Here is a 15,908-nt window from a genome sequence, read left to right as displayed (position 1 = left end):
GGGGGATGCGTCCCCCCTACCCTCCCCGGTTCCTACGCCCATGACTATACCCCACTCCCTCTAACATGTAAACTCACTGAGCAGGGCCCTCAATCCCTCTGTTCCTGTGTCACTATACCCACTCCTTCTAGCATGTAAGCTCATTGAGCAGGGTCCTCAACCCCTCTGTTCCTGTACGTCCAACATGTTTGTTTGTTCATCCATTTTACAGCGCTGCAGAATTTGTTGGCACTTTATAAATCATAATAGATCTGAGTCGGTTTTAATACAACCATATATTAGTGTCACAATCTGTCTATGACCCACCTTACAAAGTGGAAAGGCAAATGGTCACAAAGGCACCTTACTGGGCTTTAGCCCAGCCTCGTAGAGTATCCATGAATAGGGAGGAGTAGACACTATGTAAGTATAATTCTAATAACATATATTCTCAAATGGATAAACCAGTCCGGGTCGAGTATACCAAAGATCCCAAAGTTATATTAGAATTGTCCAAAACACAAGACAAGGAATGAGCCACTATAAACCTTAAAAGACACCAATCCCGGAGTGCTGTGGCTTTAAATTGGAAAATATTATTATTATTATTATTATTATTATTAAATATCCATTATTTACAGGATTATTCACTAAAGTGAGCACTGGCAGGAATTCAAAGTGACTTTTAAATTTAAGGCCAAAGTAGTTGAGCAGGAAGCGTAGCTTTTAACACAGACAGGGTTATTACCTAAATGGAATGGCAGCACAGTCGACTCCAGGCACTATAACCAATTCAGTGAGATGAAATGGTGGGAACGCTTGTAGTGTCCTATTACAGTGTGAATTGTAAATAATTTAAAGTTAACTTCACAGTTTAGGTCACAAAAGTTAAATTGGAAAAATCCTCTAATCAGCTTTGTTTTCAGTCTGGCTATTTCGTCCAAAATGCACACCTTAGTGAATAGCCCTGATTCCGTGACATGTGACTCAGACAAAGCAACTCTTGCAACAATAACAAAATAAATCATGCATTTTGGCTGGACTTTTATTATTTTTAAATACTTTGGGTTTTAATACTGCAAGATAAAATAATTCAAAGGGCAAAAACATCCTTAAAAAAAAAAAATCTTTCCAGTTTAAAAAACAAAACAAAACTTTTTCCACGTGATATGGATGAAGCTTCTAGGCAATAAGTCTTCTCAGCAACCTAAAATCTAGTAGTACGGGCCAAAAAGCATTTTATTCGGAGTCCAACTTCTAATGCTTAAAAAAACGACAGCGCCTAAAAATGATTGGCTTTTTCTGAAGTCATACTTCATAATTAAACGTACGAAGAGCTGTCACTGGAAGAGAACACAGTAATCCACGGTACAGCAGGAAACTGAAGGAGCTTACACGGTAATCATGTGTCCTTTCAGAGCAACATTGGCGGCAATATAAATTACACAAATTGGCAAGTTTTCCTCTTCTTCTTAATGTAATATTTTCACCCATGAGTAGAAGCAAGCAGGACTCAGAAATACTTGGCTTTCCAAATACACTATATTAACTTTCTGAACGGTCAAGTGGTTTGAAACACATTGTATAAAATATCCGCCATATTTATAATAGTTACACAGGCCCCGTCGGCAGCAATAATTTAAAGTCGAAGGCGAAGTCCCAGCGGATCAAATCTTTTTGTTCTTAGAACAATGTTGGTGCTTTGTGATTTTCTTGTTGTCCCAAAGTCTTTAACGTTTAAGAGACATTTCGTAGTGAATTCAAGTTTCTGTCTGTAAGCGTGAGACCTGCAACGTTTTGACAGTCTTTACACTGTGCCTTCCGTCCCGACTGTGAGGAGAAACGTTGGCTTCTATCAAGCTGTCCTTAGATCCGTTCTTTTTCTGGGGAGGAAAAAAATAATTAGAAATATATACATGTTATTTTACTCATAGTTGTCATTTACACCATGTTTTACGGTTTATGATGAATATGCTCTTTCTTTGTTTATTACACTTTTTATTAAACTGAATAAAAGTATAGATCTGGCCTGTGTTTTTCTATTTGTGGGCTTACCCCAGTAACTGGAAACTGTCAGCATTGTTTTATTCTTGTGTGAAATGAAGGAAACAATGCAGAATTTTAAGAATATAGATAGGAAAGTCATTCCAATGACTGACTGTCAATCCACTAATCATTTACACACCTGATGTGAAGGAGGACCGCTGAGACAATGAGCGTCAGAGGCACGTGTCACAGGTAGAGGAGGCACAAGGTCAGTTTTCACACTGAAAATAAAAGACACAATTTAACAGAATTAATTCTGAAAACACAACAAGGATAGTACTTTAACATGGACATCCGAGATTGGCTGACAATGTTAGCCTTCAGTTAGTCCACACCACTATAACCTGTCCAGAAGAACGAGTACCAAAGGATTAAATGGGGTCAAGACTGACAACTGCAAGTGATTGCATTAAAAATAAATGTTTATCCAGCATTGCTCAGAAGAGTTTGCTTACTTTATCATAGTGTTTCAGTATGTAATATATATATATATATATATATATATATATATAATTGTCAAAGGATAAAGAGGTGCAGTTTGCGGTTTTCAGCAGACATTGCAGTGTAGGGCAGGTAAAGTAAGTGTACATACAGACATTATAGTATTATAATGGTACTATAAGTAACTGCAGTGTATACAGACGTAGTATCCTCTAGAATGGAAGCTGGTTTAAACAGAGCCCTCAACACCCTCTGTTCCTGTGCGTCCAACTCGTTGCAAATCATTTTCTGTTAGTACACCTGCTCTAGTCGCTCAGTCATTAAAATGTGACGGTCACACAGTACGCATGCTCATTTAACGGCGTCTAGCACCCGCACTGACTAAAACATGTGAAGTCATCATTGTTCAGGCATGTGCATTAGCATTGTCTTTCATTAAATCTTGGCTCTGAAGAAGTTAATAAGATGTAGTGGTTCTGGTGCTTACATCCCCATGCTCCATGCACTAAATCAGCCTCATTCCTAAAAGCTCTACTACAGCTTTTATTTGATTAACCCTGACCTATTACAGCGATATCTCCCTTTCCCCTGCCTCTCCCCCCCCCCCCCCCCAACCAAATGTACTCCCTCATCTCTAACCTGTAAAAAAACAGGTAAACATTTGCTTATTATAGTAGTACAATTCTGTGACATTGAAAACACTGTAATTTTCCATTGCAACCTGTGGTTTGTGCTTTACATCAACACCCACATTTCTTAAAAGATTCAGATGCAACTTACTTAACCTCTGAAAGAACCGATCTCTCGCCATCGGAACACTGCGATCTTCTATACTGGCGGAAACTGCGGGGCGAGTGGGAGTGTCGGATACGGATTGGGTCACCTTGAGTTCTACCAAAAACGTAGATAGGAGTTAATATAAAAACGTACTGTTTGTAAGAACCAAGGGGAAGTTCACATTCATTTTTAAAATGTCTAGATATTGTTTTTTACTCTGGTAATTCTAATACACCCAATAAATTGTTCTCTGTGTGCAATCAGAACTCGGAGTCCTTCAATTACCAGATTACCAGGTATAATTCTAATGATGTGTTTGTAACCCCCAACTTAATGTGTTGTTGCAGAATGTATTCGTTCTTTATAAATTACAACATCGGTCTTTGCCTAATACAGGAGAAGAAACAGATCTTGTATGTTACTGTTTGGGACCATTTAAGGCGACTTACTTACTCTATTTTCATGTATGGAATTTCCTTCAATTGTTCTTCAGAAAGGCCTGAGGGATCAACCAGTTCCTTCCTGTAAAATTATGAGAGAATTTCCAACCACATGAACATCTAGCAGAATACAATCAACGTAAATAATGAACTTAAAAATACAATCAACAGGACATACAGTATAATAGCCAGAACTAAACAATTACACTGTGAGTACACTTATAGCAGGGTCATAGCCTGGAGTTGCTTTGCAGGTTAGAGTTGTTTAACTTCAGCAAGTTCCTTGCCGATCTTAACCAGCTTGGCCTTCACAGACGTCATTTTATCAGGATTGCATTAAGCTAGACTGGACACATACCGTAAAATTGTACAAGAACAAGGAAAGACTTCACTCCATGCAACATGACTGAGGTCTGGAGACCAAGTCAATAGACAGAGATGTCTTTTAGTTTTCTTCTTTGTCAATTGGTCTTAATAATGATTATAAATAATGATACAATGAAGCACACGGTCAGTAATGAAATAAACAAGCAGATTTATTTATCCAATTGTGAAACGAACAAAACAATTTGCAGAATGTTGGTCGAACCAGCCTCAGCTGCTTTTACATTTGTTGTTGTGGCCTAACTTTTAGAATTCATTGTTAATTCGCTTATTAGTAAAAAGCTCCAACCAACTCTAAAGGTTCTGGCCAACATTTGATAGGTACTGATAGGGAGTAGTGAAACTAACAGAGAGGGGCCAGGCACAATAATTTATTGGGAGCCCCCCCACAGCAAGGGAGGCTGAAAGGTAGACCCCCATCTGCTAGACAGTATGATGTTGTCAATGCTTTGACAGCTGGGAATCTACCATTTGCACATCCTTGCAGGGTTGTATTTACCACTGAGCAGTGCTTATGTGTTTGAATGTAAGTATATTTTTGTATGTAGTATGTGTGTGTCAATGTGTGTATTTATATGCAGTTATGACATTTGGAATGCAGGCATGCATTTCTGTGTAGTGTTGTTTTTTTAATGCAGGGCTGTGTTTATATATAATGTTGGTGTTTTAACCCCTTAAAGAACTACCGTTAAGGACGCATGACGGAAAATTTTCGTCATTTACTAAAGTTAACCCCAGATTGCCGCGATTGCGGGGTTAACGCTCCTCCGGTCTGCCTCGGTATTCGAGGCAGATCGGGAGCACCCAATTGCGCTGTCCCTGCAGCTGTGATCACTCTGACATATCTGATAAATTTTTTTAACCCTCAGGTGTTACATATATTGTATTAATTAATTTAAATATTCTGAAATTATATATTTAGCTAGCTGGGGTGGGTGGAAGTTAGTGGGGAATTGGGCAATTTGGTTTTAGGCAAGCTAAGGGTTAACATAAAAAAAAGTTGTAAAAAGTTAAAAAAAAGTTTTTTAAAAATGTTTTAATAACGTTTAAAAAAAAGTAAAAAAAATCCCACCCCCCTTTACCCAGTCCTAGTGAAAATTAACCCCTCCCCTGCCAGTTGTTCACTGCCTAGAGTGATACAAATACATAAATTATATATTTTGCTAGCTGGGGTGAGTGGGAGTTATGGGGAATTGAGAAATTTACTGTAAGTGCTGCTTACTGCTAGTTAAGGGTTAATGGTAAAAAAAAAGTTTATACAAATTTTAAAAGTGTAGAAAAGTTTTAAGAAAGTTTCAAAAAGTAAAAAATTTAATAAGTAAAACAAAATACATTAAACAAGGTCATTACCACTACACCTGGAACAAACTAGTTAAAAAATTATCCCACGCTAAGGTTCAAAACATGCCTTTTGAGGGGGCGGAGCCTGGCAGCATGACAGACCAGACGCCATATCTGGCAGCTCCGACACGCACAAGCTGAATCACCCAAAATCGAAGCCATCCAGAAACACAGACACCAGATCTGAATGGGGGAGACCCTCCTGAATCGCCAGATGCCCTTCATGTACACCCCGAAGCAGGCTAAGCCAAAGTGCAGAGCCCGGGCCTACCTCACATCAAACTACCACGGCCGGAATTATCTGCTGGGCAGGAACTGCCTGAAAGACACGGGAGACACGACCAAGCAGGGTTCCGATCACAAAACCTCAGGGATGGGGCGCAGATCCCAGAAATCCCAACAAGGTACAGTTACAGCGCAGCCTGATATTGGCACACTGTTCCAGAGGCAAACACCCACCAAAATGGCGGCCGCGCAGTGCCCAGACTCCCCACACATGGCTATTCCTCTGGAGCAAACCTCTCAGGGGGCCATACAGTCAAAACACACGCCCCAACAGGGAACCACAGACCCTGCCACCAAACAGGACCTGCAGCACATGCAAAACATGCTGCAGGAAATACAAAGCCTCCTAGCTGCAGACCTTCCTGCCCTTAAAACAAGCATGCAACAAATCACAGAGAAAGTGTGAACACAGAAGGAGAAGTGAAGGTGATCCAGGGAGAAATCTCCTCGCTGAAGAAATCTTTCCTCCAACTACAGCATTACCACCAAACCTTGTCGATATAACTGGCAGCACAAGAGGATAAGAACCGATGCAACCACATTAAGATCCGAGGTATACCTGCCTCTGTTGCCAAAGAGGATCTGCCTCATTATGTGAGATGACTCATGCAATCAATACTACCCCCTGCAGTAGCAAGTAAGCTCACCTTTGCTGGCATATACCGACTACCCACTCCAACTAGAGCTACCACGCCCCTCGCTGGAGATGTCATCGTCCGCTGCATCCTACCCCAAGACAAGGGGTACATTAGGACTGCGATTAAAGGCAAGACCACACTCAACTTCGAGGAGTCTCAATTGACTTTTACCAGGACTTAACTAAAGCCACTCTTCAATGGAGGAAAACACTCAATGACCTCACCGGCCACTTACGCACTTACCATTGGGGTAATCCATGCTCCCTGCTTGTCACTCATCAGGGGAACACGCATAAAATCACCACAGGAACTGAAGCTCCTGCGCTACTAACAAAGCTGGTGCTGCCGACCATGACTGACCAGAACGCCACCCCTGCCTAGCATCCAGCGACAATTGAGCCGTTCATACCGAGAACACGAAGAGTGGACACACAGGCCACCTGACGGGTATGTAAGGAGAAGTCTCCTATCCCAACTCGCTCAAAGGCTATACAAAATCATCCCGTTTCTTATTTCACGTTTTTTCTTTTCTTTAATTACATAATTGTTTATGATTCTCAAGTTATCAAGCTGGTTCAAATGTCTCTCTACGAGCTTGCTAGAGATGGCGCTGGTACACTAACGCGTTAAAAGAAAGCGCACAGTGACACAGATCGCAACTCTCCCCCCCCCGCCCCCCAACAGCCCCTAGGTCAGGGTCACTACTCCTCAAGAGTAGCCTCCACAGACCACGAAAATACTACACCTCTATTGAGTGGAAGGGTCTACCGACAAGCTACTCCCACGTCTAACCGACTGACACCACAATCCCCATATAACCCTTACAAATCCACGAAAGGTACTACACCGCCCACACTTAATCGAACACTGGTACCCACATTGGATCGCACCTCTACCACCACCCCATGACCTAGGTAACGATACCCACAAACCAACTGACGTGACCAAACTCAATATTGTACACCACTACCACCTAGAATCTCATGCATGTTAAAAGTATAAAAATTGTGCTAAGATACGACTCATGCTCTGTTCAATCGTTGTTGAAATCTGTTGTATTGGTCACTGATGCATATAGTAAACTTACCTTCTGTTTGCAGCACACAAAAATAAAGAATTTTTAAAAAAAACATGCCCTTTGAAATACCCCCGGGTGTATTCTTTAAAAAATGGTATGCATTTGTGGAGAAGTTTGAATAACCAACCAGCTTAAATTACTCTAAAATGGAACATGGACACAGCATAAAACATCAAAGTTAGAAAAAAACTGAATGACTGCGTCTCAAACAAGCCCTTCAACATCCACATATACCTGGCAAAGGTACATACGGGGGTATTGCTGAACTCAGACCACATAGCTGAGCAACATATAAAGTATTATACAGCCGTAGCACACATAAGATTTGCAAAATATACTGTGCAAACTCACTTTGTGTGTCAAAAAGGCAGAAAAAATGTTTACCACCACTACACTTGGTACAAGCTAGTGGAAAAATATCCCACGCTAAGGTTTAAAATATGCCTTTTAAATATCCTGGGATTTCTTCTTTAACAAATGGGATGCCTTTACGGGATAGTTGGAATATATAGCCTGCTAAAATACTCCAAAATGGGACATGGACACACCGTAAAAATTCTAAATTTGAAAAAAATAATAATGTAATGGCTGTGTCTCAAATCTGCCCCTTCAATATCCACATACACCTGGCAAAGGTACATACGGGGGTATTGCTGTACTCAGACGACATAGCTGAACAACATATGAAGTATTATACAGTTGTAGTACACATAAGGTTCGCAAAATATACTGTGCAAGCTCACTTTGTGTGTCAAAAAGGCAGAAAAAAAAGCTTATTACCACTACACTTGGTAAAACCAAGCTGAAAAATTATCCCACGCTAAGGCGCAAAATATGCCTTTTGAAATACCCTGGGATGTCTTCTTTAAGAAAATGTATGCCTTTTTGGTGTAGTTGGAATATGTAGCCTGCTAAAGTGCTCCAAAGTGGCACACAGACGTATCAAAACCCTCCATGACAATTCACTTAAAAACCTGAACTTGTCACGTCTCTTTTACAGCACTGTAACTTCACAAAATAGTGTATAGGTCATACATTGGGCATTTTTTTACTCAGAAGATGTAACTGAGCATAATTTGGGGGATTTTACGACAGTGGTACATATCAAGTGTAAGAAATACTCTGCAAAAATGCAACATGTATGTTAAAATGCCATTTGTTTTCCCCTCACCACAAACATTGACATAAATTGGTAAAAAAAAAAATGGTGACAAGTTAAGGAACAATATATGCCATATAAGATACCCTGGAGTGTCTGCGTTATCAAATGGAAGCCCTTTGTGGGGTTATTTGAACAGTCAAACAGCTATAATACCCCACAATTAGACATAGGCCCATCATATGCATCTATGAAAATTCTACCTATAGAAACTGAAATAGCCTTGTCTCTTACATGGCATTGTAGCTTCACAGTATATTGCCAAAGGCATACAATTGGGGTATCGTTGTACTCAGCAGATGTAGCTGAACACAATATGGGATTCTGTGCAGGAATAGCACACACCAGCTTTACGCAATACACATTACAAAAACCTAGTTGTATGTGTATATATTTTACTCCAATATTTAGCAGAGATTGGCGATGCAATGGCTACGTAAAAAGTGTCAAACTAACCTTGGGTAAATAGCCTGTGATGTCTACTTTATATAAATATATACTTTTCTGAGGCAATTTTGTTTTCTGTGATGGCTACTAAACCTACAAGACAAACATAGCAACTTCTAAAATTGTTTCACATAAAATTTTTATTTTAGTCCTTGTATTTTGTGACCTGTGACTTTCAAAATAAGCTGAAATCCTATAGATATGATGTACTCTATAAATCAAGACACATAAATGAATTTATTTTGAATTACTTTTTGGACATATTATGCAGACGCTATTATTGCCAAAACTGTGGGAAAATAAAATCCTATTCCCCATTATATGTGAAATCAAATTAAAGCCCCTTTTGCCCTCTAAAAAACGGTATATAATATGTGTTGGTGCAATAAATGAGAGAGATGCAAATTGCATTTGAACACAAACAGCAAAAAATGCACAACTGGCTTGTGTCCTTAAGGGTAAGTCCAGTTTTTGAAGCTGAGCCCTTAAGATGTGTTTCTATGTAGTGTTGATATTTACGTGCAGTGGTGTATTTGTATGTAATGTTGATGTTTGAATGCAGTGGTGTATTTGTATGTAATGTTGATGTTTGAATGCAGTGGTGTATTTTTGTGCAGTGTGACATTTGAATGCACGGGTGTATTTATGTGTAGTACTGGAATTTGAATGCTGAGATGTATGCACTTATACAAATACACTGCCACACACACACTGATACACAGACACACAGATAGAAACACTTACACACATACAGACAAACATGCTGGTCTGCATTAACAAATGTTAGCTGTTGGGCGCAGGGGGTGGCTTCTGTTGGCTGAGGTGGTGGCAAAGTAGAGTCTGGTTCTGCTGTTCGCAATCTCGCCTTTCAGACTCTGCCTTCGATTCTCTCTCCCACGCGGTTTCATGTCTGCAGCTGGGAGGAGGTGACCTGCTCTCACTTCCTACCAGCAATGGCTGCTGATAATACTGGGGACTGGATGTGCTGTTAAAGGGCTGCAGCACAAGACTGGGCCCTTGATGCTCACTAAGTGGCCTAAAGTGCCACCTGATGGACACCATCAGCGTGCAGACCCCGGTAGTTCCACGGCTGCTGATGTAAGTTGTACTTGCCACTCTCTGTTGCCAGGTTAGTAAGATAATGTGCTTCCATGCCAACCTTGTGACACTTATCATCCAAGACCTTTTAATTCATATTAAACACATTTTGTGCGGCTTATTTTTCTTCATCAGCTGCACATATAAATATTGTAATAATGGAACAAGACTTACTGAATGTGCTTCCACAATTCTTCCTTTGCTTGAACATCGGGACTCCTCCTGCCACGTAAGAAAATAAAAAGCCAATGTTCACTTTCAATTCATCAAATCCGAATATAACATGTGAGCAAAAAAAACCAAACGTGGATTGAGACAAGAATGGACATTTTAGGTTCAATGTCCTCAGCTCTATAAAGTAATATTTTCTTGCATATCCAATTCTACACCAACACATATGTTGGAACTTTCTGGCAACCTCAATACAAAGGACACTAAAAGAGTATTTATATATCATCAAGGGAGATGGTTTCACCAAGTTCAGATCCTGAGCAAAGTCTCGAACCTCAGCAATGCCGTGTTTGGCCAAATATCCTCAGTAAACAAGCTGATTAGTTATACACTGCAGGGCAGCCAGAACTCTATGATGACAGACTTTCCCTGTCTCGTTTGTTCCTCTACCAGACTGCGCAGAAATTGCCCAGTGATCACTCAGTGCTGTCCTATAATATACAGTGTATCACTCAGTGCTGTCCTATGATATACAGTGTGTATCACTCAGTGCTGTCCTATGATATACAGCGTGTATCACTCAGTGCTGTCCTATGATATACAGCGTGTATCACTCAGTGCGGTCCTATGATATACAGCGTGTATCACTCAGTGCTGTCCTATGATATACAGTGTGTATCACTCAGTGCTGTCCTATGATATACAGTGTATCACTCAGTGCTGTCCTATGATATACAGTGTGTATCACTCAGTGCTGTCCTATGATATCCAGCGTGTATCACTCAGTGCTGTCCCACGATATACAGTGTGTATCGCGCAGTGCTGTCCTAGGATATACAGTGTATCACTCAGTGCTATCCTATGATATTCAGCGTGTATCACTCAGTACTGTCCTATGATATACAGTGTGTATCACTCAGTGCTGTCCCATGATATACAGTGTGTATCACTCAGTGCTGTCCTATGATATACAGTGTGTATCGCTCAGTGCTGTCCTATGATATACAGCGTGTATCACTCAGTGCTGTCCCATGATATACAGTGTGTATCGCGCAGTGCTGTCCTATGATATACAGTGTGTATCACTCAGTGCTATCCTATGATATACAGTGTGTATCACTCAGTGCTGTCCTATGATATTCAGCGTGTATCACTCAGTACTGTCCTATGATATACAGTGTGTATCACTCGGTGCTGTCCTATGATATACAGTGTGTATCACTCAGTGCTGTCATATGATATACAGTGTGTATCACTCAGTGCTATCCTATGATATACAGTGTGTATCACTCAGTGCTGTCCTATGATATACAGTGTGTATCACTCAGTGCTGTCCCATGATATACAGTGTGTATCGCGCAGTGCTGTCCTATGATATACAGTGCATCACTCAGTGCTGTCCTATGATATTCAGCGTGTATCACTCAGTGCTGTCCTATGATATACAGTGCATCACTCAGTGCTGTCCTATGATATTCAGCGTGTATCACTCAGTGCTGCCCTATGATATACAGCGTGTATCACTCAGTGCTGTCCTATGATATACAGTGTGAGTCACTCAGTGCTGTCCTATGATATACAGTGTGAGTCACTCAGTGCTGTCCTATGATATACAGTGTGTATCACTCAGTGCTGTCCTATGATATACAGTGTGAGTCACTCAGTGCTATCCTATGATATACAGCGTGTATCACTCAGTACTGTCCTATGATATACAGTGTGTATCACTCAGTGCTGTCCTATGATATACAGTGTGTATCACTCAGTGCTGTCCCATGATATACAGTGTGTATCACTCAGTGCTGTCCTATGATATACAGTGTGTATCGCTCAGTGCGGTCCTATGATATACAGCGTGTATCACTCAGTGCTGTCCCATGATATACAGTGTGTATCACTCAGTGCTGTCCTATGATATACAGTGTGTATCGCGCAGTGCTGTCCTATGATATACAGTGTGTATCACTCAGTGCTGTCTTCTAATATACAGTGTGTATCACTCAGTGCTGTCCTATGATATACAGTGTGTATCACTCAGTGCTGTCCTATGATATACAGTGTGTATCACTCAGTGCTATCCTATGATATACAGCGTGTATCACTCAGTGCTGTCCTATGATATACAGTGTGTATCACTCAGTGCTATCCTATGATATACAGCGTGTATCACTCAGTGCTGTCCTATGATATACAGTGTGTATCACTCAGTGCTGTCCTATGATATACAGTGTGTATCACTCAGTGCTGCCCTATGATATACAGCGTGTATCACTCAGTGCTGTCCTATGATATACAGTGTGAGTCACTCAGTGCTGTCCTATGATATACAGTGTGAGTCACTCAGTGCTGTCCTATGATATACAGTGTGTATCACTCAGTGCTGTCCTATGATATACAGTGTGAGTCACTCAGTGCTATCCTATGATATACAGCGTGTATCACTCAGTACTGTCCTATGATATACAGTGTGTATCACTCAGTGCTGTCCTATGATATACAGTGTGTATCACTCAGTGCTGTCCCATGATATACAGTGTGTATCACTCAGTGCTGTCCTATGATATACAGTGTGTATCGCTCAGTGCGGTCCTATGATATACAGCGTGTATCACTCAGTGCTGTCCCATGATATACAGTGTGTATCACTCAGTGCTGTCCTATGATATACAGTGTGTATCGCGCAGTGCTGTCCTATGATATACAGTGTGTATCACTCAGTGCTGTCTTCTAATATACAGTGTGTATCACTCAGTGCTGTCCTATGATATACAGTGTGTATCACTCAGTGCTGTCCTATGATATACAGTGTGTATCACTCAGTGCTATCCTATGATATACAGCGTGTATCACTCAGTGCTGTCCTATGATATACAGTGTGTATCACTCAGTGCTATCCTATGATATACAGCGTGTATCACTCCGTGCTGTCCTATGATATACAGTGTGTATCACTCAGTGCTGTCCTATGATATACAGTGTGTCACTCAGTGCTGTCCTATGATATACAGCGTGTATCATTCAGTGCTGTCCTATGATATACAGTGTGTATCACCCAGTGCTGTCCTATGATATACAGTGTGTATCACTCAGTGCTATCCTATGATATACAGTGTGTATCATTCAGTGCTGTCCTATGATATACAGTGTGTATCATTCAGTGCTGTCCTATGATATACAGTGTGTATCACTCAGTGCGGTCCTATGATATACAGTGTGTATCACCCAGTGCTGTCCTATGATATACAGTGTGTATCACTCAGTGCTGTCCTATGATATACAGTGTGTATCACTCAGTGCTATCCTATGATATACAGTGTGTATCACTCAGTGCTGTCCTATGATATACAGCGTGTATCACTCAGTGCTATCCTTTGATATACAGTGTGTATCACTCAGTGCTATCCTATGATATACAGTGTGTATCACTCAGTGCTATCCTATGATATACAGTGTGTATCACTCAGTGCTATCCTATGATATACAGTGTGTATCACTCAGTGCTGTCCTATGATATACAGCGTGTATCATTCAGTGCTGTCCGATGATATACAGTGTGTGTCACTCAGTGTTGTCCTATGATATACAGTGTGTATCACCCAGTGCTGTCCTATGATATACAGTGTGTATCACTCAGTGCTGTCCTATGATATACAGTGTGTGTCACTCAGTGCGGTCCTATGATATACAGTGTGTATCACTCAGTGCTATCCTATGATATACAGTGTGTATCACTCAGTGCTGTCCTATGATATACAGTGTGTATCACTCAGTGCTGTCCGATGATATACAGTGTGTATCACTCAGTGCTATCCTATGATATACAGTGTGTATCACTCAGTGCTGTCCTATGATATACAGTGTGTATCACTCAGTGCTATCCTATGATATACAGTGTGTATCACTCAGTGCTCTCCTATGATATACAGTGTGTATCACTCAGTGCTGTCCTATGATATACAGTGTATATCACTCAGTGCTGTCCTATGATATACAGTGTATATCACTCAGTGCTGTCCTATGATATACAGTGTATCACTTAGTGCTGTCCTATGATATCCAGTGTGTATCACTCAGTGCTGTCCCACGATATACAGTGTGTATCACCCAGTGCTGTCCTATGATATACAGTGTGTATCACTCAGTGCTGTCCTATGATATACAGTGTGTATCACTCAGTGCTATCCTATGATATACAGTGTGTATCACTCAGTGCTGTCCTATGATATACAGCGTGTATCACTCAGTGCTATCCTTTGATATACAGTGTGTATCACTCAGTGCTATCCTATGATATACAGTGTGTATCACTCAGTGCTATCCTATGATATACAGTGTGTATCACTCAGTGCTATCCTATGATATACAGTGTGTATCACTCAGTGCTATCCTATGATATACAGTGTGTATCACTCAGTGCTGTCCTATGATATACAGCGTGTATCATTCAGTGCTGTCCGATGATATACAGTGTGTGTCACTCAGTGTTGTCCTATGATATACAGTGTGTATCACCCAGTGCTGTCCTATGATATACAGTGTGTATCACTCAGTGCTGTCCTATGATATACAGTGTGTGTCACTCAGTGCGGTCCTATGATATACAGTGTGTATCACTCAGTGCTATCCTATGATATACAGTGTGTATCACTCAGTGCTGTCCTATGATATACAGTGTGTATCACTCAGTGCTGTCCGATGATATACAGTGTGTATCACTCAGTGCTATCCTATGATATACAGTGTGTATCACTCAGTGCTGTCCTATGATATACAGTGTGTATCACTCAGTGCTATCCTATGATATACAGTGTGTATCACTCAGTGCTCTCCTATGATATACAGTGTATATCACTCAGTGCTGTCCTATGATATACAGTGTATATCACTCAGTGCTGTCCTATGATATACAGTGTATCACTTAGTGCTGTCCTATGATATACAGTGTGTATCACTCAGTGCTGTCCTATGATATACAGTGTGTATCACTCAGTGCGGTCCTATGATATACAGTGTGTATCACTCAGTGCTGTCCTATGATATACAGTGTGTATCAATCAGTGCTGTCCTATGATATACAGTGTGTATCACTCAGTGCTGTCCTATGATATACAGTGTGTGTCACTCAGTGCGGTCCTATGATATACAGTGTGTATCACTCAGTGCTATCCTATGATATACAGTGTGTATCACTCAGTGCGGTCCTATGATATACAGTGTGTATCACTCAGTGCTATTCTATGATATACAGTGTGTATCACTCAGTGCTGTCCTATGATATACAGTGTGTATCACTCAGTGCTGTCCTATGATATACAGCATGTATCACTCAGTGCTGTCCTATGATATACAGCGTGTATCACTCAGTGCTGTCCTATGATATACAGAGTGTATCACTCAGTGCTGCCCTATGATATACAGTGTGTGTCACTCAGTGCTGTCCTATGATATACAGTGTGTGTCACTCAGTGCTGTCCTATGATATACAGTGTGTATCACTCAGTGCTGTCCTATGATATACAGTGTGTCACTCAGTGCTGTCCTATGATATACAGTGTGTCACTCAGTGCTGTCCTATGATATACAGTGTGTCACTCAGTGCTGTCCTATGATATACAGTGTGTCAC

At 40.8% G+C, this 15,908-nt stretch overlaps 1 protein-coding gene across 1 annotated transcript in view; it reads right to left on the bottom strand.

Annotated features, from left to right (window-relative positions):
* Positions 1-1,006: 1,006 nt before the first annotated feature.
* Positions 1,007-15,908, bottom strand: part of EPB41L4A (erythrocyte membrane protein band 4.1 like 4A) — a 203,143-nt gene continuing 188,241 nt past the window's right edge. The window contains exons 19-23 of the mRNA XM_063453630.1: positions 10,288-10,335; positions 3,697-3,765; positions 3,247-3,357; positions 2,165-2,246; positions 1,007-1,862 (exon numbers count right to left, since the gene is read on the bottom strand). Of these exons, the coding sequence (XP_063309700.1) occupies positions 1,740-1,862; positions 2,165-2,246; positions 3,247-3,357; positions 3,697-3,765; positions 10,288-10,335 (433 nt within the window). The 3' untranslated portion in view covers positions 1,007-1,739. The remainder of the gene's footprint in view (positions 1,863-2,164; positions 2,247-3,246; positions 3,358-3,696; positions 3,766-10,287; positions 10,336-15,908) is intronic.

The sequence above is a fragment of the Pelobates fuscus genome, chromosome 5 (genome assembly GCF_036172605.1).
Source record: "Pelobates fuscus isolate aPelFus1 chromosome 5, aPelFus1.pri, whole genome shotgun sequence".
Lineage (NCBI taxonomy): Eukaryota > Metazoa > Chordata > Amphibia > Anura > Pelobatidae > Pelobates > Pelobates fuscus.
Note: the sequence above shows the minus strand (reverse complement) of the source record. Positions and strands in the feature narration are given on the sequence as shown.